The sequence below is a fragment of the Nestor notabilis genome, unplaced genomic scaffold (genome assembly GCF_000696875.1).
Source record: "Nestor notabilis isolate BGI_N333 unplaced genomic scaffold, ASM69687v1 scaffold7872, whole genome shotgun sequence".
Lineage (NCBI taxonomy): Eukaryota > Metazoa > Chordata > Aves > Psittaciformes > Psittacidae > Nestor > Nestor notabilis.
The window spans coordinates 1-26,357 of record NW_009918679.1 but is presented as its reverse complement, the minus strand read 5'-3'; the positions used below and the strand labels follow the sequence as shown (position 1 = coordinate 26,357).

General features: G+C 41.0%; 1 protein-coding gene across 2 annotated transcripts in view; it reads right to left on the bottom strand.

Moving 5' to 3' along the window:
- KIAA0319 (KIAA0319 ortholog) overlaps positions 1–14,434 on the bottom strand; it is a 34,263-nt gene extending 19,829 nt beyond the window's left edge. The window contains exons 1-7 of one of the 2 annotated variants that reach the window (XM_010009840.1): positions 14,386–14,434; positions 8,071–8,843; positions 4,302–4,485; positions 2,126–2,230; positions 1,372–1,469; positions 926–1,013; positions 250–342 (exon numbers count right to left, since the gene is read on the bottom strand). In XM_010009840.1, the coding sequence (XP_010008142.1) occupies positions 250–342; positions 926–1,013; positions 1,372–1,469; positions 2,126–2,230; positions 4,302–4,485; positions 8,071–8,843; positions 14,386–14,434 (1,390 nt within the window). The remainder of the gene's footprint in view (positions 1–249; positions 343–925; positions 1,014–1,371; positions 1,470–2,125; positions 2,231–4,301; positions 4,486–8,070; positions 8,844–14,385) is intronic. The other variant, XM_010009841.1, reaches the window with a different exon arrangement.
- Positions 14,435–26,357: the final 11,923 nt, after the last annotated feature.

Genomic DNA, 26,357 nt, shown 5'->3' with positions numbered 1-26,357 from the left:
CTGTAAGAGTAGCTGCTGTTTGGACGCAGCAGCCTCTGACACGCTGCATCTCAATCCCCAGGTGGAAGGCTGCATTTTATCACTTTTTTTAATTTATTAAAATAATTTATAACTGGACTCAACTCCCCAGAATAAATTCAGGGAACTTCTGAGTGAAAAGAAGGGATTTCACTTGTAATTGACAACAATAACATTATAACTGTGTATAAAAAACAAGAGAATATAAGCACAGGAGGGTCCAGTACATACGACTGCCATCAATGAAGGTAGATGTTGTAGGCAAAGAAACTTCTTGTACTTTGGGTGAAGCAATGGCAACAGGCGGCTGGTTAACTCTGACTGCTGTGAGAAAGATGAGAGGAAAAGGGAAAAAAAAAAAAGAAAGAAAAAAGAAGAGAGTAGTGAAAGCCTAGGTCAAATTAATATGTTGACTCTACAGATCAATAGTCCCCAGTGATTTAAATGTAGGATTGACAGCTTTGCAGCAGCATCTGCTTGTCCTTTTTAGGCAAGGGGGAAAAAAGATTGCTGAAGAACAGTGCACTGATGCAGCAGTCTTCTGCTGCAGCCACTTCTAACTGGTATAATTCAGATTAGACCTGTGCACTGTAACTTGCAGCTAGAGCTGGTTCAGCACGTAATTGCTGTTCCCAGCTGTACTGGAGAAGGAGACCATAAAAGGTGGCACGATGCTATCTCAGGCCTTGCCTGAGGAGGGTACAAGACCAGAAAGCATTTAAACACAATGAGCCAGCAACTCTACTTCCTTAAAATGTTTTATAGACACCAAGATAGGCAACATCTCTGCACAACTGGACTACCAGATGCCCTTGGCAGACAGTAAGTGACAGGCTATTAGATAAACATGTTGTACAACTACCTGTGTTAAAGAAATTAATTTCATTATTTTAGCCAACCGATTTACCTGGTTTGACTGTGACATTTACAAAACCTTCGCCAAAGGCACTTTCACCAGAAACCGTCACTTTGAAGGCATAAAGTCCCACCGATAACTGAGACAAACACAGAACAAATTGGGTTACATGTCAAATTATACAAAAGCAGTATGCATAGATCTGCCAGTCATGTTGTAAACAGAAAAACCTGGGTATCTGAATCTTTTCAGATCTTTTATAAATACATACACAAAAGTCACTACCCAGAAGTGAGGAATATAAAGCCAAAATTTAGGAGTTTTTACTCTACCTTAGAAAATTATTAGAGCACTCTAAAAAAGAACACTTCTAATCTGGCAAAGATTTGGTGACACATGCAAGCAGAGAGACTCCCTGAGTCAAGATGCCCTTCCCCACCTGTTATATTTGAAAAGACCACAGAAACACACTGAGCCTGAGCTTACAGCTCACTTACATGAGAGAGCTTCAAGGTCTGGCTGTGCCTGCGCTCCATTTCACCACCATAGTCAGCAGGGTGACTGATTAAGCTCCACTCATAGGTGTAGGCTGTTTCTAAGAGCAGTAACACAGCATAACAGTAATCAGCTTTACCTTCAAAATAAGTCCAGGAAACAAAGAAATCAAGTTCACTATCCATCAGATCAAATGCTACAGCAGGAAATCATGACTGCTACTGGTTAAGTCTGCAAAATGAAGCAGTATGAATACATGTTACATTTCCACAGTGATTTGTAACTTGGTAAAGCAGCAAGTATATAATGGACTTCACAAAATCCAGCTTCATGTGAAATTAATGTGTTTTACATACCTGTGAAATACGTATTCCTTGCTGCTGCAGTTCAGAAGCTGGTAGTTTTAAGGTAAATGCTGCATTCAGAAGCTACTTCCTCCTTCCATTTATAGCAAGATACTACAACCTGAGTCACTTAATCTTTTGTTAGAAACTACAGACATTCTATTAAACCATCTGGCTAATGAGTCCAGGTTCTGAAAATAAAAGCCACTTAAAAAAAAATAAAATAGATAAACCTCCAAAATCAAAAGGAGGAAATCCCCCCCCTGCAGTTGGAGCCACCAAAAAAAATAAGTGTCAACAGGAGATGAGAAGGATGGTTTTACTCTGAGACATTCACCTAAATCAGGACTCGTGTGCATTTACAGGTTGGTAGTACATGCATCTCCTTGTATGCCAAGGCCGTTCAACTCACCTGTAGGTGGTGGTGGGACAACAAAGGCATTCAGTTCAACCTCATTTTTGGGTAGCATCACTTGTATGTTATCTCCAGCAGACACAATAAGCTCTTTTACTGTACCTAAGACAGAATGAGTACATTATGTTTTAACAGATGTGTAGATTAAAATTCAGTATCCTCAGGCATTACTTGTAATGGATTAAATAAAATTTGACAAACACTCTACAATGAACAGGTAAGGATAAGTAAAAATATAAGAATTCCTCAATATGTAATCTATTATAAACATGACTATGGCTCCTTCACCTTTTATCAAATCAAAATTTTTCTTCTTCCCCAAATACGAAGCTTCATATCGCCTACTTCTGTTTAGGGAAAAGCATTCTGATTACTCCTGTATATCACAGGTAACATTGCTCCACATAAAGAATTAAACATTTTTCCTGGATGGAAGTGCAGGAATTAAAAAAATACACAATTACAGAGGACAAGAAAAGCCATTTGCACCAGAACAAAACTCATTAAATAAAGTAACATAGTCCAAACAAGAACTGTAGTGCCTCACCAAGAAGCACCACTTTGTGTTTGTGTGGCACAACCTCAATGTCCAGCTCAGTGTCCCTTTTAAGAATTCCCCTTGCATAGCAGGGCAAAGGTCTTAATTACATAGGCTGAATGTGCAGTTCAGCTATTTGCCATCCAAGAACACCCTCCCAATTCTCATCTGTGAAAACTCTTTCCTCTTCCAAAAATGAAAAGTCCACAAATCCAGTCCCCAACAGAAACATACCAAAGCACAACTCCAGGAAAGGTTCCCACAGACCTGTATTTCAAAGTTTTAAATGTCTTCCTGTTAATACTGGCAATCCACAGAATAGAGGTTCTGCAAAGGCAACGTTCACTACTGTCTAAATGTCCAGCTTACAAATTCTGAATAGATGAGCAAGAGGCTACTCAGCAGTGGCAGCTGACAGGTGGCCACTATAAAAATGGATGGAAGAGCCCACACTGCTAGCACACTTTCTGTCACTGCTACTTTAATGCGCCCAAACCTCCACAATTGCTCATGGGAGTAGCCCTAGACACCAGTGGAGTGGATGTCTGTATTTGGAGCTCCACATGAGACGAGAATAAAATGGCTAGATGAGGGTGATGACCAAGAGAGAAGTCTTCCAGACTTCTAAGACAGTAGGGCTGAGAACACACAAATGTGAGGTATTCCTTGCACAAAGCAGTACTTACGTTGAGATTCATCACAAACTTCCCTTCAGCTTCTTCTTCCAATCTCCTTTTTGAGTCCTCTTCAACCTCCTCCTTTGAAGGAGGATGAGGAGCTGCCTAGTCAACACTCAGTGGTAATGATCCATTGCCTTGGAGTGGGATCTCTTGCAGCTCATCTCTTCCTGTTACCTCCTACTGCTATCCTGGCTGGCAGGTTGCAGTTTGGCAGAGGGTGCCAAGAATGTCCCAAACAACACTTGCTCTACCAGGAAGCAAAGGGCTTAACTCTCCTTATCCCTTAGTATACCAGAGGGCCAAAGACCTCTTCTCTGCTACTCATGGCACTTCTAACCATTTGTCAGGATGCACAGGGAGGTGGGAAACTCAGCAGGAGAAAGGAGGTACTCTAACACACACACAGAGGTATAACGCAACTACTGAGAACATAGTGGTTATACATGCCTTTTTCAAACTAAAAGCGTTTGCTCTGCAGATGGAAGTCTGATAAACTTCCTCACAGCTTTGAAATTAGAGCAAAACTTCTTTTCCCCAGTATGAGGGGGCCAGGTTCTCCCCTACTACAGGCTAGGCTTCTCCCCTATTAAGAGTTGAGCTTCCTCAGGTCCCACCTATGTTCTTGCATGATACCTGACAACTATATATAGTGAGAACCCTACTCAAGAGTTTGAGGGAGCAATGTTCTCAAGAGTCACATAAAAATAACAGTATGGCTAGAAGAGACTATTCCAAAACTCCAGAAAGCCTCAATTATTTCTCACCAAGTATAAAAATTAATCCATTTTAAAAAGTCTTTTAATCTCTGCTTTTACTTTGCTGTATTTGCTTGAATTATAATTTCCCACTAACAATGGTCTTGGTCAGAGTTTTGCCTCAGAAGTAAGTGGCTAAGAGGTCTGAAGTTTGCAGTGTTACTGTAGGTCTCAGATCTCCAGCTACATTAAAACATTACCTGCTTTAGCAACAGTAACGGGTGGTGTGAATTGCTGCATGGGCTCAGGCGGCAAGGTATTAGTGAGAAGTAGCACGATTGCACCTTCAGTGCCATTCTCTGGGGCCATTGTGGGAGGCTGGGTTTTCTCTGACACACCTGGGGAGAAATCCAGTTTGTCTGAAGAAGGAGAAGGTGTAGCAGCCTGAAAAATGAATTACAGGGAAAGAATTGTCATAAATGAGCCAATTTTCACATTTCTAGATTTAGAGGTATGCTGTTTTTTAAATAGCATGTAGGGTGAGCTTATTGATACATGTTACTAGGAGGTTTTATTCATATACAGAACATCTATTATAGGAGGACTGTTTGATTAGGGTTTTTTGTGATTTGTTTTGTTCCCTCCTTCTCCACCCCCAACAGTTTTTCTAAGAAATGCTCATAATTTTCTGAATTTCAGATGCAGAACAGTGTAGGCTATGGTTATCAAAATGAGGTAACCTGCAACACAACTAAGGCTATCAGTTCTCAAGGCAACAAAGAACAGTAGGACAGCTCTAAATATAGTCATAAACCTTTAAAACCCAATGACAGAAATACTCACCTGTGTGGTGAGTATTATTGTCTTCATGCTGTACACACAAACATAACAGAATCCTTGCCTCTTACTACATCTGCTCAGCAAAGAACTTCCTTATGCCTTCTTGTTTCCTCACTACTAATAAAACACCCTAAATCTCTCTACTTCAGTCACCAAGCTGTAGTAGTGTCCTCTCTCACCCAACTTATAGTAAATCAGAACTTCAGCAAAGAACACAGCAAGTTTTGCAGGAATAACTTGGCACTGTGCTAGCCTTGCATATCACCTTTCAATGACAGAGCCTCAAAGGGCCAATGGTTTCTCCTTACCTTCTCAAGACATATTTCTGACCTAACACCTAGAGAAAAGCATTTTGCTAATTATGGCTGCTATGTGTGGCACATGAAGACATAAAATACTGCTATTATTTGTACATAATCTGTTAACTGAAGAATATGATTATGAAGGTTGTTATAATGCACACTTGTATCACAGAATGGCTGAGGTGGGAAGGGACCTCTAGAGATAGCCTGGACGAACTCTGCTCCTCAAAGCGTCAGCTACATCAGGCTGCACAGGACCATGTCCAGTCAGGTTTTCAATATCTCCAAGGACAGAGAGTCCACAACCTCTGGAAAACCTGTTCCAATGTTTCACCATCCTCACGAGAATAAAATAAATAGAATTGCCACTTGTTCTGTCACTGGACAGCACTGAAAAGAGCTCATCTCCATCATCTTCACTCCTGTCATGGTTATTTATACACAATGGTAAGACAGCCCTGAACCCTCTCTGATCAAGGCTGAAGAGTCCCGGCTCCCAGCTTCTCTTCAGTTGCTCCACTTAGATTCTGCAGTCTGTTGCCTTCCTAGGAAATCAGAGTAGCTCTGCCTTGGATGTGGACAGGAAGAAAAGCTCCCTGTGCAGCTGGGAGCACCAAAGTGATGTCAAGGACTGGTGCTCCCCAGCCTGCAAGGAAACAGCACATGGAAGTCATCTGCAACTTCATCTCTGTCTTCAGTTAAAGACAGAGAGAAAAAATCCCTATGCAGCTGGGACAGTGACAGGAGTGTTGGGGACTGTGGCTGCCTGCCCTGTGAGGATGCAAAGGACCACATCAAGAGCTGCACCTCCAGATGGGTCTGTAGAAAAGACAATGCAAGCACCTTTGTGGCCATATCTCCAGCTCTGCCCAATATGCAGAGTGAGATGATGTCTCTGAGCAGCTGGGACACTGACAACAAGATCAGGGACTGCAGCTCCCCTAAGGCAGTGCTTCCGGCATGCCAAACCTATGCCCTCAGCTGGAATCTCACCCTTGACAACATTATCACAGATGGTAAGAGCCTCAAGCCAGTCCTGCCTCATACCTTGACAAAAGGCAGCTCTCCTTTACATACTCACTCTATAAACACATCTTCCAAAAAGATCTGCTTTACCACACTTCAGCAATCCAAAGCATTTCTTTGCTTGCCAAATTTGAGGGATATCTACTTTTCTGAGTTCCCCCTGGCTTTCCTCCTCTCATGGCCCTTTTCCAGTCTATCAGCTGAGAAGGAGCCATCCTGACTTTGTGGGACAGATGGAGACAAAGTCACCTCAAACATACGTTTCCTGGGACACTGTCTTCTGCAATGGCACCGAGCATCTCTTCAATTGGCAAGCCTAGGCAAGACTCTGCAGTCAAAAAAGCTGCCCTGTGGCACTGTCACATCTAAAGCAGTGTCACAGCCAAAAAGACAGCTTAAATTAAGAACCTTAGCAGGCAGCAGTGGGGCAGGGGCAATACCAGGAATTGAGTTCTCAGGCAGAAACTATTGTTGAGAGATATGACAAAGCAGATGTAGAGAGCAAAATTAACCCAAATTCTAGCTTGGGAACCAAAAGGAGAAGGAAAGAAAAGAAATGACTCTTTCTTGGAGTGAGTAGGGTAGGCAATTCTGTTGGTATGTGCTTTGTGCGGTTTTTGTTTGCTTTTACCCACCTGTACAGCCACAACCTGCTTGTTACAAATAAACACACCACCCATGAAGGTTCACGTCCTTCAGTTCCTAGTGTTTAATTTGAGTGTAAATCTCTTGAGAACTCCCACAGAAAACAAGAACACCCCCACAATGCAATGGAAAGAAAGGAGGGGGAAAAAAATCAAAAAATAATAATTAAAAAAAAAAAAAAATCAAAATAAAAAGGTCATTTAGTTCCCTGAGAAACATTTCAGTCATCCCCTCCCAAGAACCTCAGCTGTAAATAAGAAAATTGCATGAAATATGTGACAAGTATTTTTCTTCCCTATGGTAATGGCAATAAATTATCATTTTTACAGCAAGAGATAGGTAGTTGCTGGCTATAAAATCTGGTAGAATTTAGAGCAATCCAGCCAATATTGCTTAATTTCCTCCTCCCTCTAGCAGGGGTATGCATGTCAAACCCAGTAAATGCTGACCTTAGAGCCTGCTTCAACTTTCCAACTGATCCCATCTGGTTCTTAAGAAGCCAGAGCCCCTTTAGTCTCAACTGATCAAACTCATGGGCACAAATAGAGAAAAGATTCATTTTACTTAAGTATCTAAATTTGGTTTTAAGTATTTATTTTTTTCATTGAAAGACTCAAGAAAAGGATTCTGAGAATAAAAACAACTTATCCACTTTATCCTGCTGTACATCATGATCTAAAGCCACCACTGTCCCTCCTTGTGTACCTTGACTCTCTAATATGTTTAAAAAACATTATAGAAGGTATTCAGCTCAATTACATCTGTAACACTGCTACTTATTAGTAACATGAAACCCATAAAATAGGCTTAATTTTATCGATGGAGGAACTTATATCTACTGGTCTTGGCTTTTGGATCCTAGAGGGTCCACTAGTATTGCTCAGCTAGCTACTGCTGACGAGTCACCAAGAGCCAGAAGGGAAGAATACCATAGCACCATTATAGCAGGTCCAGGCGCACTCCTCTGTACACTTCCAAGGAAACTCCAGTGTCCCAAAAGCAGCTCTGCTTCTTATCTGACAAAAAAGAGTCCTTTAGCAATCCATCTGCTTATTAATATAATCTTCTCCCCTTAGCCTCTTCTGCACTGTAAGAGGACTGTAAGTCATTTGAGACTTGTTACACTACAAAGCAATAACCTAATTTGATTTGAAAAACAAAACCATTGCAAACTGGCCTCACCATACTCTGCCTGCTTCCTGAGGGGCAAACCTACCTCTTTTTGCAAAGCATCATCAGATTGTTGAAGAAGCTGAACAGCTGCTTCACTTTCAAATGTCTTCCTAGGGAATGGTGTCATCTCCGTGAGAGATGACAACCTCTCTAGAGAGTGTTCAGTGGCAGAGTGGAATTCAGAGCTGTTCTTACTCAGAAGGCTTCCCCTCTTCCCAGACTCTCCTTTCTTCTCAACAATGTCTTCCTGGTTATCTCCATCATCACCTGTGGAATAGTTGAAGCTGTTTTCACCTGCCACCATCGGGCCCCAGTCAGCATAATCCATGCTCTCCTTCTGCTCATGTTTGATGCCCATCTGAAAGGGGTCCTGTTCCAGCTCCTTATAGTCATCAATGTATTCAGGTATCTCCTCAAGGCTGGGATCTTTGCCAAGCAGAGACAGCTCCTTCAGGCTACTCACTTCCTCAGATGGCTCATTCTGGAGTCCCACAGAGTGGACCATGCTTGGGATCACTTGTCCAAATCCCAGGAGTGAGGCTGGCCTCTGAGAAGGCCTCAGCACGAAAGTAAGATAGGATTTTACAGTTTCTATTTTTTTGGGTTCACAGTTCTCTTTGTGTTGGCAGTTCACAATGTAACAGCGTCGTTCAAACATCCAGGACAAGTCACAACCAGAGAGGTCACAACACGCTGCGATGCAGTCCGACACAGACATGGCATGAGGAACTCGCATAATTTTAGTGGTTTCTAAGTTGGGAGATATTACTGCACCTGAGTATGTGGCTCCTTCTCTGCACTGCTCACAACTGGAACCTGAAACAACACCACCAACGTAAGGCACAACACTACAACCAAGCCATAACATAGTTTACTGTGACCAAAAATGGCTTATCACAGGAAACAAGATAAAGACAGGTGGTACCCTACTTAAATAAGCTCATTTCTTTTCACAAACATCACCACTACTCCACTACTTTCCCCCCCCACCCCCCAACATGTCCCTTTGCAGGAGCATTTGTACTTCGGAGATTTTTCAGTGTAGGATCTTCATATGTTTTGCAAATTACTTTTCATTCCCTTCCTACAAATACATAAGAAATGAAAGTGAGTTGCCAACACTTAAAACCAGGAACAGAGCAAGGAACACATAAAAAATAATCATGGAGTACCTCCATTACCATTACCATAGCATAGTGAGCAAAACATGTTTTAAAACAAAAATCAAATAAAATGCTCTAGCATGTCATTGTTTCATTTGAGGGAGAAGGCAGCAAAAAATCTACATAGGAGAAATATTTGCTATCTCACTTGAACTTCATGAAGAGTCACTCATACCAATGTAATTGCTGAACTTAATATAAAAACTAGGTAAGTTCTCCAACTTCTGCCACTTTACCCACTAGTTCATGCGAAATCACAAGAGCTCGCTCCGGTATTGAGCATCTTTCCTTCCTTTGCAGCAAAGTACTTTTAGTATGTCATCAGAATTATTTTTAAGCACATCACAGACTGTGAAGTGTTCAAATCAAGCATGAATCAACACACTGTGTATCCCAGTCAATTGTTAACAACTTTCCTAGGTGGTTTTTTTTTTTCCTGGTTATAACTGCTCTTTAGAATTCCTCTCTCCAAAATGCAACTTGAAGAAAATCTGATCATGCTTCAAAAATCAGCCAAGTGAAACCAGGACATTCTTCTTAACATGTTTTAAAACTAGACTTGCTAACTCAACCAATGAAAACAAGATGTCACCACTGTGGAGCTAACACAGTAATGGAAGACAAATTTGACTCTGCCTGCTCTGCACATCATTAACAGTTAAGTTCTGGCAGTAGAAGCCTCATTATTCACAACAGTATATGACAGGAGAAAAAGAAAAGGCAGCGTGACTGATGGATTCCAGCTCAAATCTGTTGAACTGATGGACAGGAAAAACAAAATCAGTGAGTAGGAACAGGCTGGCAATAGGCGTTAGGTCTGATCATGACCTAACCTATCTATCAGGCCTTGTTGATGCAGAGACTCTCTTGTGCATGCACTGTGTCCAACCACCGTGCTACAGTCCCCACCACATCTTCTGGGCTAAACTGCAGTACACTCCTCCACAATACGTGGTCTGAATACAGCTACTGAAATACCTGTCAGGCATCATAGTGCCTGGGATCAATGTACAGCTTGCAAAATAGATTAACTTCAATTCAAAAAGGAAAAAAAACCACCAACCAAACAAAAAGTTTACAAGAATAGATGCATGGGTGCAGCCATTACATGCCTTCACAGGGAAACACCCAACCACTTCCTATAGAGATGTGGACAATATGAACTAACCTGGCATACTGCATAACTCACTATAGTCTCAGAGACAGTTATCAGACACTACACCATCTTGCCTCTCTGGAAAGACCTGTGTGAATCAGAACACATTACTAGAACATGTAGCCATGGCAGTGTAAGTAAGAAAGAATGCACTGCAAACCCAGGCTAGTGGTCCCACTATGGTTTTAAAGACATGTCTACATCTTAAAGGGTCCTTTGCCCTGGCTTGTGTTTCATGTCTTATATATATGGTAAGAAAAGGGTGTTCGTCTTATTCTTCAAAGTCCAAGACCAGCAGCAGTGAAATACTCGGAAAATTGATGGCTTGTTATGCATCTGGAATTACCCTCTCCCCCATACTAAAGAAAAGGATAGTGGTGATGTCTAGTAGACTCTGGAAGGCCATGTAATCTATGGTTGGGCTGCATGGAGTTCAAAATGGGAGACAAGGCTGCTCAACACCTGTGACTGCAGTTATCTGCCAATCCCATCTTTGCATTTTTGTTGGAGTGGCTAATCACAGAACAAAGCACCACAATACAAACACACAGTAAGAGAAACTGGGAGCCAGCCATGAGAATGTTATTGTATTTGCAGAAATGCACTTCAGTAGCAGTATTAGGAAGGTCTGCCTCAAATGCCAGATTAGAATATGCCTGCTCAAGATGAAAGATACACTGAATTGATTCCACGGTGTTAGATTCCCAATTACAAAGTAAACTCTTCGTCCTGTGCTGGAAAGCAGTGTCTTCTATCTATCATGGCAGGAAGAGGAGCCAATATTTTTTGGATCATAGAATCATAGAATAGTTAGGGTTGGAAAGGACCTTAAATTCATCTAGTTCCAATGCCCCTGCCATGAGCAGGGACACCGCACACTGAACTATGTCGCCCAAGGTTCTGTCCAACCTGGCCTTGAACACCGCCAGGGTTGGAGCATTCACAAGTTCCTTGGGCAACCCATTCCAGTGCCTCACCACCCTCACCGTAAAGAACTTCTTCATTATATCTAATCTAAACTTCCCCTGTTGAAGTTTAAACCCATTACCCCTTGTCTTACCACTACAGTCCCTAATGAAGAGTCCCTCCCCAGTATTCTTGTAGGCCCCCTTCAGATACTGGAAGGCTGCTATGAGGTCTCCACACAGTCTTCTCTTCTCCAGGCTGAATAGCCCCAACTTTCTCAGCCTAGTCTTAAAACTTAAAAAACTTAGTCTTAAAACTATTGCTTTTTATTAATGGCTATAACAATTTAAATCTGTTTCAATTTAAGCTGATTTCATCAATGAGTGGATATAAGCCAGTGAAATGTAACTGAAGTTATAAGGACTGCCTACGTGGAGAAATGACAAGCTGCATCTGCAGGTTTGGGAAGTCTCATCCAAATCGCATGAGATGCTGAGTGGCAGATACATAGTACACACTACCTACTGCCACATCCAGCTCAAGCCTTCCGAGAGGCATAAACTTCAGTCAGTAGTACATATCTGATCCACTGGGTGGTCTGTCTACTGTTCTAGCTTTTTTCTTTTTTCCTTTTTTTCCATTGCATTGGGTTTATGTGGCAAGGTTTTGGAAGTCAGAGGGTGGGAGGAAATGGACCCCAGGGGTGATTCTGTGGAAAGAAACCAGGCACTTCCCCCGTGTCAGACAACCAGTTCCAAGAGGAACTCACGGCTGGCCAAGGCTGAGCCTATCAGTGGCACAGGTAGCATCTTTATGATGACATATTTAAGAAGGTGTAAAAAACACTGCACAACAGCAAAAGGCAGGAGAGAGGAGTGGAACAGGTCTGCATATACAAGGTCAATAAAGAAGGGGGAGGAGATGTTGGCACAGAGATTCCCCTGCAGCCCATGGAAGTCCATGGTGGAGCAGATATGCACCTGCAGCCTGTGGAGGACCCCCCATAGCAGGTGAATAAGCCCTGAAGAAAGCTGTGACCCTGCAGAGAGCCCCTGCTGAAGCAGCCTCCTGGCAGGAACTGCAGCTCTGTGGAAAGGAGCCCACACAGAATCAAACGAAGAGTGTGAGGAGGAATGAGAGGCAGAGATGAAGCATTATGAATTGATTGCAACCTTCATTCCTCATCTTTCTGAGCCGTTCAGGTGAAGGAGTTAAAAGAGCTGGGATTGAAGCTGAGCCTGGGATGAAGGGGGATGTAGGGAGAAGGTATTTCTAGATCTGTTCTTATATTTCATTATCCTACTCTAATTAACTGACAACAAATTAAATAACCTTCCTATGTCTAGTCTGGTTAGCTCTTGATTGTAACTGGCATGTGATCTCCCTGTCCTGATCTCAAACTGTGAGCTTTTAATCGTATTTTTATCTCCTGTCTTGTTGAGAAGGGGCAGTGATAGAGCAACTTGCTGGGCGTCTAGCAGCCAGTCAATGTCAACCCACCATATTCATGAAAAGCAGTCAAACACTATTAGCCAAAAGCCACCACACACAAAATAAAAGACTAAAACAAATAAATATAACCTAAACAGGAGAGAGTAGCCCTGCTCAATTTCTTTTGACAAATCACAGCAGATTCTCTAATATCTTCCTGAATATATTCCCTAATGAGCCTGTTCCTCTATTTTCTGATCACTGCGATATCAAGTCTTTCTTATTTGTCAGCCTTCTCATTATCTTATGTTAAAAGAAGCGGTATGAAAACTTTTTTTTTTTTTAAAAAGAAAAGTAGCCTTTAGAATCACAAACTCGCATGCAGAGAAAAACTGCAGAATGAACATCTAGAGGATTCATGAGCCTAAGCCAATTCACCTTAAAGCTTGTTTTGTTCTCAGGTAAACCAAGAAGGCATAGCAAAATTGCAGCCAAAGAACAAAAACACTTTCTATATGAACATGGAGGATATTCTAGCCTGCTAGCAATTAACAGCATTGTCAAAACCACAAAACTGTGGCATTCTCTACAGCCAAAATTCAGTATTTACTGCACATTACTGCCTTCTATTGAAGTAGCTAGGCTTTTTCCTAAAGATACTGACATGTACCCTACAGCAGGTACTCAGTATCTAACAGAACAGCATTTTATTTATTTACAAAAGGCATACTTATTGTTTACTACAACAACAAAAACCTCAGCTCCATGTTCTCCTCAAAAAGCTTGGCATTATGAGATGCCAGGATGATCTTGAGGTTCACTTCTAACCAGCCATGAGCACAGCTGTAGTTAATACCCATCACCCCTCAGCTGTAGTGAATACGTTCTCCCCCTCATCCAGTATTTCCAAATTCAGTAGTCCATGCAACCCTTAGCACATTAGCAAGGCTCTTCCTCATGAAACATCCAATCTTGTTTATACTACAGGAGATGAAAGCCAGGTAACTGAGCATTATTTTTTTCAATTCTTGCTAATATCAATACTGCCAGTATCTCCACAACCAGATTTCAAACACTCTTTTAAAGAAATACACACCATCCTTGAATATATTGTTCTGTAGCTGCCATGTAAAAACTGCTTGCACCAGAATAAATCTCCATGCGACACAAAAGCAGGACTAAGAATTACTATTTCTCAATCTATCTGATTATGAAAGAAAGTAATTTACCTATCTTTGTGGTTGTAACAGAAAATTACAGGACTTTCCTGGGGGCTTTGAAAGGAAATACGTATCTGCAAAGCAGATGGTGAGGTGAGAGATGTAAACAAATGCATTTATGCTTCTCATAAATCAACCATCCTATATTTCAGAAGAAAAAAAGGTAGCTTAGAACATAAGCAATACATCATTGTTAAGCTGTTGTCTTGCAAGAGAAGGAAGAAAAGCTGAACTCTCCCACTGCTCCTTCTTGCCCCATGCTTCTGCCCTGAAACAGCCCTATTGAAATTGGCTCCAAACAGCTCCCAGCTTCCTTCCTCCATTGCCATCAACTGCCAGTTAAGAAGCTGTTAGCACTGAGGAATCACAAGATGTCCCAGCTCTTGCCTTATTAATATTTCATTCACACCTGCATATACACTCCAGGAGCACTCACTTCACCTGTTCTTTGTGACTCAGACACACAAGAAGTAAAATCTTACCTGTTACTGCCCATAGTAACAGGCAGAGAACACCAAGTCCAAATGCCATGCTGCACCAGGAAGGCAGTGACAACTGCTTTTCCAACCAGCTGTGTAGAAATTATATCATGAAGCACTGCAACAAACAGCACAGGAAAAAATAGGTCAGGTGTGATCATTAATTAGAATGTCAGAGTAAAAGCCAATAGACAGATTAAATGCAGGCTTTATCATTACTTTCCGACTTCTTGATAGATGACAGAGTTTATCAGTCAAGCTGAAGATACAGAACAAACTACCTACCTGGAAATCTCATTCTCTGGAGATGCAGAAATGTCCCTAAAAGATTTGCATGGTTGGGTTCCTGTACCTCAAAACCCTCAGATATTCTGTCTACAGTTATCCAGAATCTGGTTTTGCTCTGACTTCAAACAGAAAATAGCAGGTACTCTTAACTGAGGAATCATGATCAGTATGTCCATGCAGTGTTAAATCAGCTCTTGAGGTAGCCCTCAAGCTATTCTCTCCCAGCTATCAAGGTAATGCAATGAGACACTTCTCCAGAATTCTTAGGTAAACATTCCTTACCAGGACACTGAATTCTCCAAATAAGGCAGCCTAAGCAACCAATAGGTTTACTAACAACAAATATTTTGAAACTGCATTACTCACGCAAGGAAAAACTTAGATTAGCCAAACTCACACCCCCCTCCCACATAAAGGATCCTAAGTAGATGCTTGACCAAAAGACACTTCTGTAAATGAAAACACAGGCAGTAAGGTTTTTTTGGAGAACAGCCCTCCTCAAGGCAGAGCATCCCAGTCAATTCCCCTTGATGTTCATTATGTGACCTGTTAAACAGCTATTAACAGCTGAGTGGATCAACTGATAGCGTAAATGGTTCTCCCACTGAGTTCATTGAAGAGTGTGAATGCCTCCCTGAGCCAGTCAGACCAGCAGGGGGAAGTGAATATGTGGCTCAGCCCAATACAGAGTATAAAAACTGAACAACAGAAGAATTTTGAAGAGAGTGAGGGGCTTAAATTGGCTTCAACTCATGCTTTCCTTCCTAGTGACAGAGGATGCCCAGTGTTACAATGGTGAGCTTATTATAGAGACCAGCAATCGGAATCACATTGGCACTGCAACTGAACCGTATACAGTCACTGCTATATTTTGCCAGGTGTAATGTATATTTCCATTGTGATTTCAGTATATTTTGTATTGCTCTGCTAAACCAGAAATCCCATGTCACATCTCCTGATATTAAACATTACACCCTCCACACATCTAAAGGAACGCGGTCAGAGTACTGGATTCTGACAACTTCTCAAGTCTGTGGTAAAACACTAACTCTGCTCAAGACATAAGCAAAATGATCACAGAACATCACTAAAGCAAGGAAAAGAGAAAATAATAGATTAGATTTAAAAACAAATCATAAGGAAAAAAAGAAAAATAAAAAATAAGGATTTGGGCAAGCTGCAAAACCAGGAAAGACTATTACTAACTTCCCAAAATCCTGGTACCCGATTCAAAACATTACTTGACTTTTGTGACCTTTGTTCTATCCAACATCAATAAAACTCCCCTTCCTGAGACAGCTTTCTTATCTCTGATCAGAAGAAATAACTGTCACCAAAAAAACCCACAAAACACACCACACAACATTACACTGCTTCCAGTACGACACTATTTTGATATCTGCAGTTAGATGTTCTCCCAGGAAGCAGTTCCTGACAGAATACACTGAATAGCTACAGAATAGCCACGCTGCTCTGTAGCAAAAAGGACTAATTTAGTAAGGCTTCACCTTAGAAAGAGCAACAGGTTGTCTGGATGCTTACAAGTACTACTCCTATGATACAAACTCTTCAGCAGCAGGACTTTTTATTACTGTCTTGCATTTCCCCATTGCTCTTCTGATCCTTCCATCAACTATAAAATTGTGGGGTTTATAACAGACAAAAAGCCCCAAAGTTTATTTTTTTAAGCCAAATAGTTCCAAATGTACCACTTAGAATGCAGAATTGTTTCCATAATGAAATGACTAAGCAGTTGGTCAAGCATGACTGTCCCTTGATGAATCTATCCTGGCTCTCAGCTATACAAGCAGTGATCTCCAAATGACTTCTTAAGCCTTTCCAGCTGAACCCACTAGCATACACCTGCCCATGCTGATCATCTGCACATTCATTCTAACACATCACCCAAAGTGATTATTTTTTTAGTGTTTTATTTAAGAACATTCAAATTAAACCAGAGTGTCATACAGAGCATACAGTTTTTATAAACTTCAACATTCTGGAATGTTTCTGTTGCTTTTGAGAATGGGAACAGAGAGACACAGATAGGACAGACAACCTAATATGTATTTCCAACTTATTAACACATATACCCCAAATACCTCACAGCCTGAGAGGGAAGGAAGATTATTATGACAAGACATAATTCCACACACAGCCTTTTCCCTGTTTCTATGGAAATCTGTCTAGATTTGGAAAGGTTGTTAGCAACTAACAAATGCAATGTGCAGAAGAGCTTATTGAACTCAAGGTTTCTGAGTTACTGTGCATTTGCTGTAATCTTCACTCATTCCCAGAAATAGTCAAATGGACCAGATGCCTAAGACAGACTTTCAGTCCTTTAGCCTAAGGAAAAATGCATCAGGTTCAGTATCAGAACATCACAAGGACAGAACTAACACCGATCAGAGGCAGAAAAGTAATTTTGTTTATTTTATAGGCCTTTTTCATGTGCAAGGCAAACCTCACTATTTCACTGCTACTAAAAGGAAAAGCTTTGATCCCCTACATAAGAATTGACTGATGAGTCCACATGACCACTTGTAACAACAATATGAAAAACATTAAGACACCATGTAAATGATCCAGATTTTTGCAGCATTCCTTGTCCTGAGTTCAGAAACACAAGTACTCATAGCAAACAGTTGCGGTTATTTTTCTGTTTGTGTTTTTTTGTGGCAATGGTTGGTTGGGGTTTTTTTTGTTGTTGTGTTTTTTATTTATTTATAAAGAAAATTAATTACCAAAGCTACAAAATGCCAGACTTGGGACTGCATGCACAATCTGTATTGAATCCTTATGGGGCACACAATGTGAGAATACAGTGAATGCACAAAAGCAGCACTGTGTCCTCCCATGCTTCCTTGCAGCTACACATCTATTGATGCTTAATTTCCACATAATAGAAGAGCTCGCATTCACTGCAAAACTAGGTTGCATTTCCTGATGTTAGGATCAAGCTCAGACACAAAGCACATATGGTCACAATTCAGTGCAAAGCTTCTGATCCACAGGTAAGACCATAACTACCAAAACCTGCATGCTTTCTTAAACAGTTATGACAGTAAACACCGCTACAGGGTATGCATGCAATGTTCCTCTTCCCTTCCCTGTGATACTGTACTATTCCCAAGTGTAAGTTTCATCACACAAACCAAGAGACATTAAAATTTATGGTGGCCAGCCATGATATTCCAGCAGTTAAAAGTAACGAAGGCCACAAGATTTTCTAGCTTAATTCCTATGCTTCACTGATATCACAAAGCCCATTATCTTTGTTACAACAGGAGCAGACAGCACTGCTGCTAATGACTTCGGAATTTCTTGGGTCTTAACAGTTCAAGTCTGACTCACACACTTAGCTAGATGAGGAATTGCAGCCTTGAGACATTTATAGGCAGATGGGGTAAAAATATATAGGTGTTATACATATGTGTATATATTACTCTGAAAGCCATGTTTTTCTGTTCCAGCTGGCAGCTTCTGGCGACGCCTTAGCCAACAGGAGAAGGAGGAATTCTAAACTGATCCTTCAGTACAAGCATTTTGACTTTATGATCTTTTAAACATACACAGTCGCTCATCAGGACCACAACATCTTTTGTTAGATAACATAAGAAGTACAACAGCTTTCCAAGGAAAAGGAATTGTCTGTATTGCTCCCCTTCCCATCACCTCAAATCTCACCCTGAATTTTGGTTCACCTGAACTTTAATGTACACTCAAGTGATTTTCTCCCTTGGAGAAAGAAACAGGTCAGCCAAGTAGAATTATACTGCCACATCCTACACCTAATTAGGCCAGGGCTATAACAGTAAAAACATGTACAGACTGAACTACCTGTATCTGGGAATACTTTCAAATGCTACACCAGCAAATACAGCATAAGGCAATATACCAGCGCTCTACAAAAGGTGTAGTAGAATCCCTTCACACTTACAAAATCAGATACAGGAATAAGCAGTGTCATGAAAGCAGCCAGAGAGAGCAATGCCAGACAGCGGAAACCTCCAGGACAGCAAGGGTCCTCAACAGCCACAGCTAGCATTGGTGGACAAGCAGGGGCTTCTCACCTCTTTACCCTTCTGGTCATTAGAACAGCTAGGTAACATGCCAAAAGAAATACTGAAAACAGCATCTGAAACTCAAGCCACAGCTAAAGCAGAATACCCATTTTTGAATGGACAGCATCTCTTATAAAAAGCAGGACAGCTGAGTAAACGAACACGTTAGCAATTTGGAGGTCCTACTCTTAATGAAAGCATCTATACACATACACACACACACACACACATATATATATCTCTTAATGTTTCTACTAAATATAAGACAATCCTTCTGGAAATCCACCTCTCACGAAGAATTCAAATCAGTTTTTTTCATTAGCTCTTGTAGCTGCATTAATACCTGAGCCAGTTAGTTAACAGCTGAGCATTAACATGTACTAATGCTGCAGAAGAAATTAAAACAGAACTTCACGACAGTAGCATTTGTCTCTAAGAACATGTACAGGCACTAGGAGCTGTAACATTAACAGGTACTGCATGAACACATGCATCAGCAAAACAGCCACAGGTTAGGGATCTAAATAAAGGGGACAATTTTCAGGCCCTTGAGCAGATATGGAAAATATCACAGAGTCATCAGTGCTTATGATCTGTGCAAAGTCACCTTCCTCTCACAATTTTCTAACAATAGGTACCTATACTTGAAAACAAAACTATGACTACTGATGGAAAGTTATTGTAGCTACAGGATACAGCTGTAATTGCAAATATCTCTCTGCTTCATTCAGAGGGGCTCCCACAGGTCTTGTTCAAAGGTGACATTAGATTGGCATTATGTCCTAACTCCATGTCAATCTTCTCAGTCAAGTTCAGGGCACAAACAGCAAGTTAATGGTGATAAAACAACAAACTGAATAGCTGAAAATACCCTGCTGTGTTATACTGGATGGACTAGGTGCTCTACTAGTTCCCACAGCTCTGTTAACTGTCAAGTGACACCAACGGGACAAATAAAACCAAAACCAGTAGCGCTTCATAGAAAGATTAGCTTAATTCTACAAGATTTATGTATCCCTTATTACAACTGCTGTGGAGAGAACAAAGAGTGGAAATCCCGAAGGTACAACAGTTAACAGGTATATAGGGTGTCAATAATTATTTACATGGAAGAAAATATTTTAAATACACCAATGAATGGTGGAAATTAAAACACTATTATTAGCGTCAGGATTTACATCATATTATGGCATACAATAGGAAGTGGAAAAAGGTCAGAATAACTCAGGAGTGCTACTAGTTTGCAATAGAGCCAGACCAGCAGGGAGGGGCACCCACAAATCAAAAACTAACCTGAGTAACAGTTTGTAGCACAGAGTAAGATTGTTAAGACATCTGAGAGCCCTGCACTCCCCACTAGTAGACTAACACGGATATAGAAGCATCTCTCCTCAGAAGAGAGACAAACTACTGGACAATTCCTCTAAAACAACATAATCTGTTTTACGTAGGTTTTCCATTTTCACAAGAACATCGCCTCACTTGTCAGTTCTTTCTGCTGTCATCAAATATATACTCTGCAGTGAAAATGCAGTGAGACCTGGAAAGGGAGAGCTTGAAGGAATAAGATGGTATCTTGTTCCCTCCACAGCCCAGAGGCAAGATAAAGCATCCTCCTTCAGATTTTATCTAACTTGTCCTAAGCCTCTCATGAAGGGTATTTCAGAATTTCTCTACCTATCTCCCTCTGATACCCAAGTATTTTTACAACAGGAAAAGAGACAGAAGAAAACTATCTAATGGGTGTACATAACATCAGTTTTGAGCTTTGGATGGGGGCAGGTGGGGAAGGAAAGGCGATTTAGCAGACTGCCTGGAAGAGGGAGATAAACATGTAGAAAAGGTGGTAAAGATCTTTTTCAGCTTTGCAAAGCTTAAAGTTGTTACAAGAGCTGACTGGAAGCCTGTGTGACAAAGCTGTGTGGTCTCAATCCACTTCGTAGTTCAAGAGCCATTATGACAGAAAGCAAGAAATACTGCAAGCTGCACGGCATAGCTGGCTCCAACTAGATACCAAGACATCTTTTTGGAGAGAGGTACAATTTGCAGATGAGGGCTGATGCTTCTGGAGATTCTCAAGTCTATTACTAGGAGTTAAAAGAAAGGTACTCACATACTTCAAAGCTGGATCATGTAACTGCACAGAACACAAAAATTTATTTATTTTGCACTTGCTCAAGGTCATAACTAACTATACTGGAAATACAACAAAAACTTTGCTATAGCACTGAAACCAAGTATTTTTTCCCCCCTGAACTTAGACTGTAAGCCCTCAAAAGTAAAGAGGACCTATTAATTGATTCAAATCATCATTGTTGTACTGCAGTTCTTACGATTTTGGCAATTTTTCCTTAAGTGCCACTTCCTGAACTACAGTAATCCTTGAAAAAGCCTGAACCTTCAACAGAAAAAAAAAAAAAAATTCTTTCATTGCTGCAGAGGAAGTCTTATAATTTGAACTCACAAGATTCAGTCTTTCACAGATTGTCAAACCTTCGATTTGTTTGGCTGGGGGTGGGGGGGTGGTGTTAGTTGTTGGTTTTGGTTTGTGGAGTTTTTTAGTGTTTGGTTTTGGTGTTTGTTTTGTTTTGGGGAGGGGTTTTTTTGTGTGTGTGGTTTTTTGGGGTTTTTTTGTGTTTTTTTTTTTTGTTGTGTTTTGTTTTTGTTTTGGTTTTGTTTGGTTGGTTTATTTTTTTTTTTAAGAACAACTTCATGGAGCAAAGTCATGATCCCACTTAAGTTGGCATCGGGATTTAGGAGATCTCGTTTATGATACTTAAACCCTTGCAATTGTTAATACTGCTATTTAAGATATAGTACTTTAAAAATAAGTAAATAAATAAAATCAACTCTTCCTGCAGCTTGATCTCTACCTAAGCATCAAAGCTAAAACTTGCAGATCCAGAGGACCCAAGTTTGTAAATGTACTGTGGAAAAAACCTGGACATCTCAGAAGTGATGAACACAGAGTTGTTCACAGTTCAAAGGAAAATGCAAACACTTGCTACCTCCAAAACGTAGAGGCTACCGCCACATAAAACATGAAGTAGTCTTGAAACAACAAAAGTTTACAACTTCAGCCAAAGCAATACGAGGTACAGAATGCATAGCAAAGATTTTTATGTGAACTATTGTCCACTGCAGTTTGAATTGTTGCAATTCGACTACTATATTTCACTTTGACATTACTGCAGTAATAGCAATGATGCAAACATTGTGGAGGGACACAACAGATCTACTACATTAAAATTTAAGTTTTACTGCAAAAGTTGCCTAGAACCTACTTAAAATGAAAATGAAACTTTCTGGTTTCTGGTCTTCAGGTGATTGATATACCTTCATTAATTAACAATACCCTGTACAGTACAGGAAACAACAGTGACACTTGAAGTCAAATGCATGTGCTAGGATTTTAGGGTGTGGGGTTTTTGTTTTGGTGTTTTGTTTTGGTGGTTTTTTTTTGGGGGGGGGGGGTGTTTTGTTTTGAGTTTTATTGTTTGGGGTTTTTTTCAGGTTTCTTGTGGGGTTTTTTGGTGTTTTGTTTTGTTTTTTTAATTAAAAGACTATAATGTTATAAAACCAGACTTAGAAGTTACTTAAGTGCATCTAATTTATAGTAGCCTTCAAGGGTTGTTCACAGATTGATTAGCAGAGACTGGCTCAAGCAATTTAAGTCAACAAAGCTAATTGACCATTTTTGAGATTACTGAACACCCAGCCACTGCCTGAGATACCATCACACTCACTGCAGGAAAAAAACTTGCATAAGATGGTCTGGGTATAAAAGCAGAGGGCCAGATAAGCCAACATCTTGCAAGAGAAGTACATAAACACACTGTCCATTTATGTCTTGCTATTTTATCACCTTAAAGAAATGACCCAATGCAGCTGGATGCTATACATCCATTTCTAGACTTCAGATATTGTGAGTTCATATAGGAGCAGAGAAATTAGTAAATTTTCACCTGCATGACTGTGCCAAGATTTATATCCATTGTTAGCACTGTTAGTCTGGTCCCCTACAGAGAAAAAGCTTACTTGTCCACTGTGTAAATATAACCCTTTTTATATTTACAGTATACGTTAATCCATCGACCACAGAAGAACACATTACCAGCAGGTAAATTAAATTCCTATCACTTCTGTAAAAATGGCCAAGCCAGAGAAGGCAAAACTGCAATTTCAACTTCTACAGGCCCACCCCCAAAAAACCAAGTCATCCAATTTCCATAGCTGAAAACACAGCCCACATCACACCACCAGTGCAGTTTGTGGAAAGAGGGGACTACATGGAAAAAATGTAGAGGCACATGCAAAGACAATGGAAAAATCTTTGTGTGACCTCAAGACACAAATTCACAGAACCCTCATTAACTCTGTTGTTCAGAAAAATACTTGCCTGTTACAAACAGCAAAAGTGCTTGCTGCACACAGCCTCCTCGAGATACAAACCTCTGGAGCCCCATCTCAGATCACTGAGCACATTTTATTTCTTTAAAATCCATCTCTTTGTAACATGTAGAAGAGTTTGTAAACTGTACAGTGGAACAGAGGGCAGATTTATCAAGGAAAATCCATTAGGACAGGAAACAACCACTAAACTGCCCCTTCATAAAGGTTAACTAACTGAAACCTGGCATTAGGCTAAGAGCATTCATATTACCTCCAATTGAATGGACTGAATTCCGGTCTACTCTGTACAAGGTCACATCATCCTGAAAAATACTCGGCAATCATACCCTGGCACCATACAGAAAGGTATTGGGTACTTAAATGGAAAAGCAACTATATCTGCAGTTAAATTAGATTATAAATTTGTACAGAAAGACACTTTATGACAGAAATTGAAAGCTAACTGCTTGACAGTAGGAAGGATTTCTCCTCATGGGTGCAATATCCATTATAGTGGTTCTGTGCTTCCTCTACAGCACTGAAACTGGAGCTGCTGGATATACAGCATCACAACTCCACCTTTAATCCCATATTTCCTACTAAGGATATACATTTAGTATCACTATCAAAACCAGCAAACATAAAGAATCACACGTGCTTTCTCAAAAGAAAGATTTATAAGCAAAGTCCGTACAACCAATATGTGGAGAAGCCTACAGCAAGGCTACTTTATTCAGCATCACAGAAGGTATAGCTGGAAAGGGTCTGAAGGGCTCCACCTGAAACAGATCCCATGTCTGTGCACCTGAATAGGAGAGGGAATCGACTGTTTCTAAAGCACTCCTGATGGAGATTTCGCTAGCAGGTTCAGAAACCTGTCAGTGGAAACTCCCCATCTCCCCTGGTACCATGGAAGTTTGCAGCCCACTCAGCATCGCAAACCAGCACAGTGAGAGGCCAGCTGTATGGAAAGCTGAACTAAACTACAGCATCTCCAGGTCACCGAAACGTCTCCATGCAGCTCATTAGAATTGACACAATTGCAGTTCACTGATAGACAACTAGTGAAGATGTAACAGACCCCTACTGGCAAGTGTTTGTTGTGGAACCTGGAGTTTGTAGAAGTTCTACAGAAGTGCAACGCCAGCTCTCCATCAGAGTACTCCCTCAAGTAAAATAGGGAAGACTAAACTGGACAAGTATCCCCAGAGCACAACCTTGTCCACAGACCATGACCATAACTCCAGTTAGCTTCAATAATATATAAACCAGGCTATACTGCATTTTCCATTGTCTTATGCTTATGGGAAAAGCATCACCCCATGAATCTTGTACACATACACTCTCACCTTACCTGCACCACTGAGACACACAATTAGATGTGTTACATGCTGAGCAGCTCAACTCCATCATCTAAGCTTCCAAAATGAATATGGACAGTATCACCTATTAACTTGCTATTATGACAGGTTTTAAACAATTCAGATTTGGCTTAAGACAAAGCCCAACTAGGAAATATCAACTACAATTAAAGAATACCAAACACAAAGAGTAAATATTAACCAAAACAAACATCTAGAGTTATAGAATCTTAGAATCAACTGAGTTGGAAAAGACCCCTAAGATCACCAAGCCCAAGCATTACCCCAGGACTGCCAAAACCGTATCACTGAGGGCCTCATCTACATGGTTTTTGAACACTTCCAGGGACAGTGAATCTACTACTGCCCTGGGCAGCCTGTTCCAATGCCTAACCACAGTCTCTGTGAAGAAATGTTTACCAGTATTCAATCTAGACCTTCTCTGGAACAGCTTGAGGCCGTTACCTCTTGTAACTTGGGAGAAGAGACCAACCCCCACCTCACTACAATCGCCTTTCAGGTAGTTGTAGAGAGTGATATGATCCCCCCAGAGCCTTCTCTTCTCCAGGCTGAACAACCCCAGTTCCCTCAGCGCTCCTCATAAGACTTATTCTCCAGACCCTTCACCAGCTTTGTTGCTCATTTCTGGATCTGTTCCAGCACCTCAACGTCTCTCTTGTAGTGAGGGGCCCAGAACTGAACACAGGATTCAAGGTGCAGACTCACCAGTGCCAAGTACAGGGGGATGATCACTGCCCTAGCCCTACTATTGCTGATACAGGTCAGGATGGCGGCCACCTGGCCGCAAGCTGGCTCCTGTTCAGTGACCATTGAGCAGCACCCCCAGGTCCATTTTCACTGAACAGCTTTCCAGCCACTAACATTGCATGGGGTTGTTGTGACCTAAATGCAGAACCCAGCATTTTGCCTTGTTGAACCTCATACCATTGGCCACAGTCCATCAATCCAGCCTGTAAAGTTGCGTGACTGAGGATCAGTCTCCTACTACAAGATATAGTAAAGACAAAGGCAGATACAGAACCAACCCCAAAGAGTTTAAAAGCCAGTATATCCTATATTAACTCCACTACCTTGTCGTGGAGGAACATGAGAGCGCTCTTACAGCACAGATAGGAAGGAACAGAGGCCAAATCAGTTTGTGCTTCATTTTATTCCCTCAGCTATCTGACTCTTCACAGGTTATCTGTTACATCCTCCTGAAGGGGGTCAGGGATATGATGGAACTGTCTTCTAGTTTTCTATAGCAATCCTAATGTAGATTATGCCCAAAACTACATCAATATAAAAATCACACATAGTATTTTCTTCTGTTTAAGCTCTGTTCTACTGCTCAGAACACAATCTGACAAAGCATTTCATATTAGCACCATGCTCACCAGTCACAAACAAGTATATGTTTATGCTGTAACACACACACACTTTGACAGAAGACTGGAGAGAAACTTGGCAAGAGTAATATTCTTATATTCTTTGCATATATAAATATCCAAATATATATACACACACAGAGGTAGGACAATGTAAAGCTACAATTTCTGAGCTCATATCAGATATAGCTAAATACACATGCACTGCTAGGAAACATCCCATCAAAACTGTTTGATCCTTCATACATAGATATTTATTTTCATATATGTATATAAACAAATCCACCTGCAAATGAAATACCAAAACATATACACATTCCCCCAAACGCAGCCCAGCCCTATTTCCCACCACGGTCCGGCCTAACAGGTTGCACACGCACTGGACACACATTTTGCCACACACAGACGGGGGAGGAAGGGAGGGAGAACTCCCTTCAGACCGGAGGCACCATCGCTACCGCTGTCCCGTTACCATTTCAGCA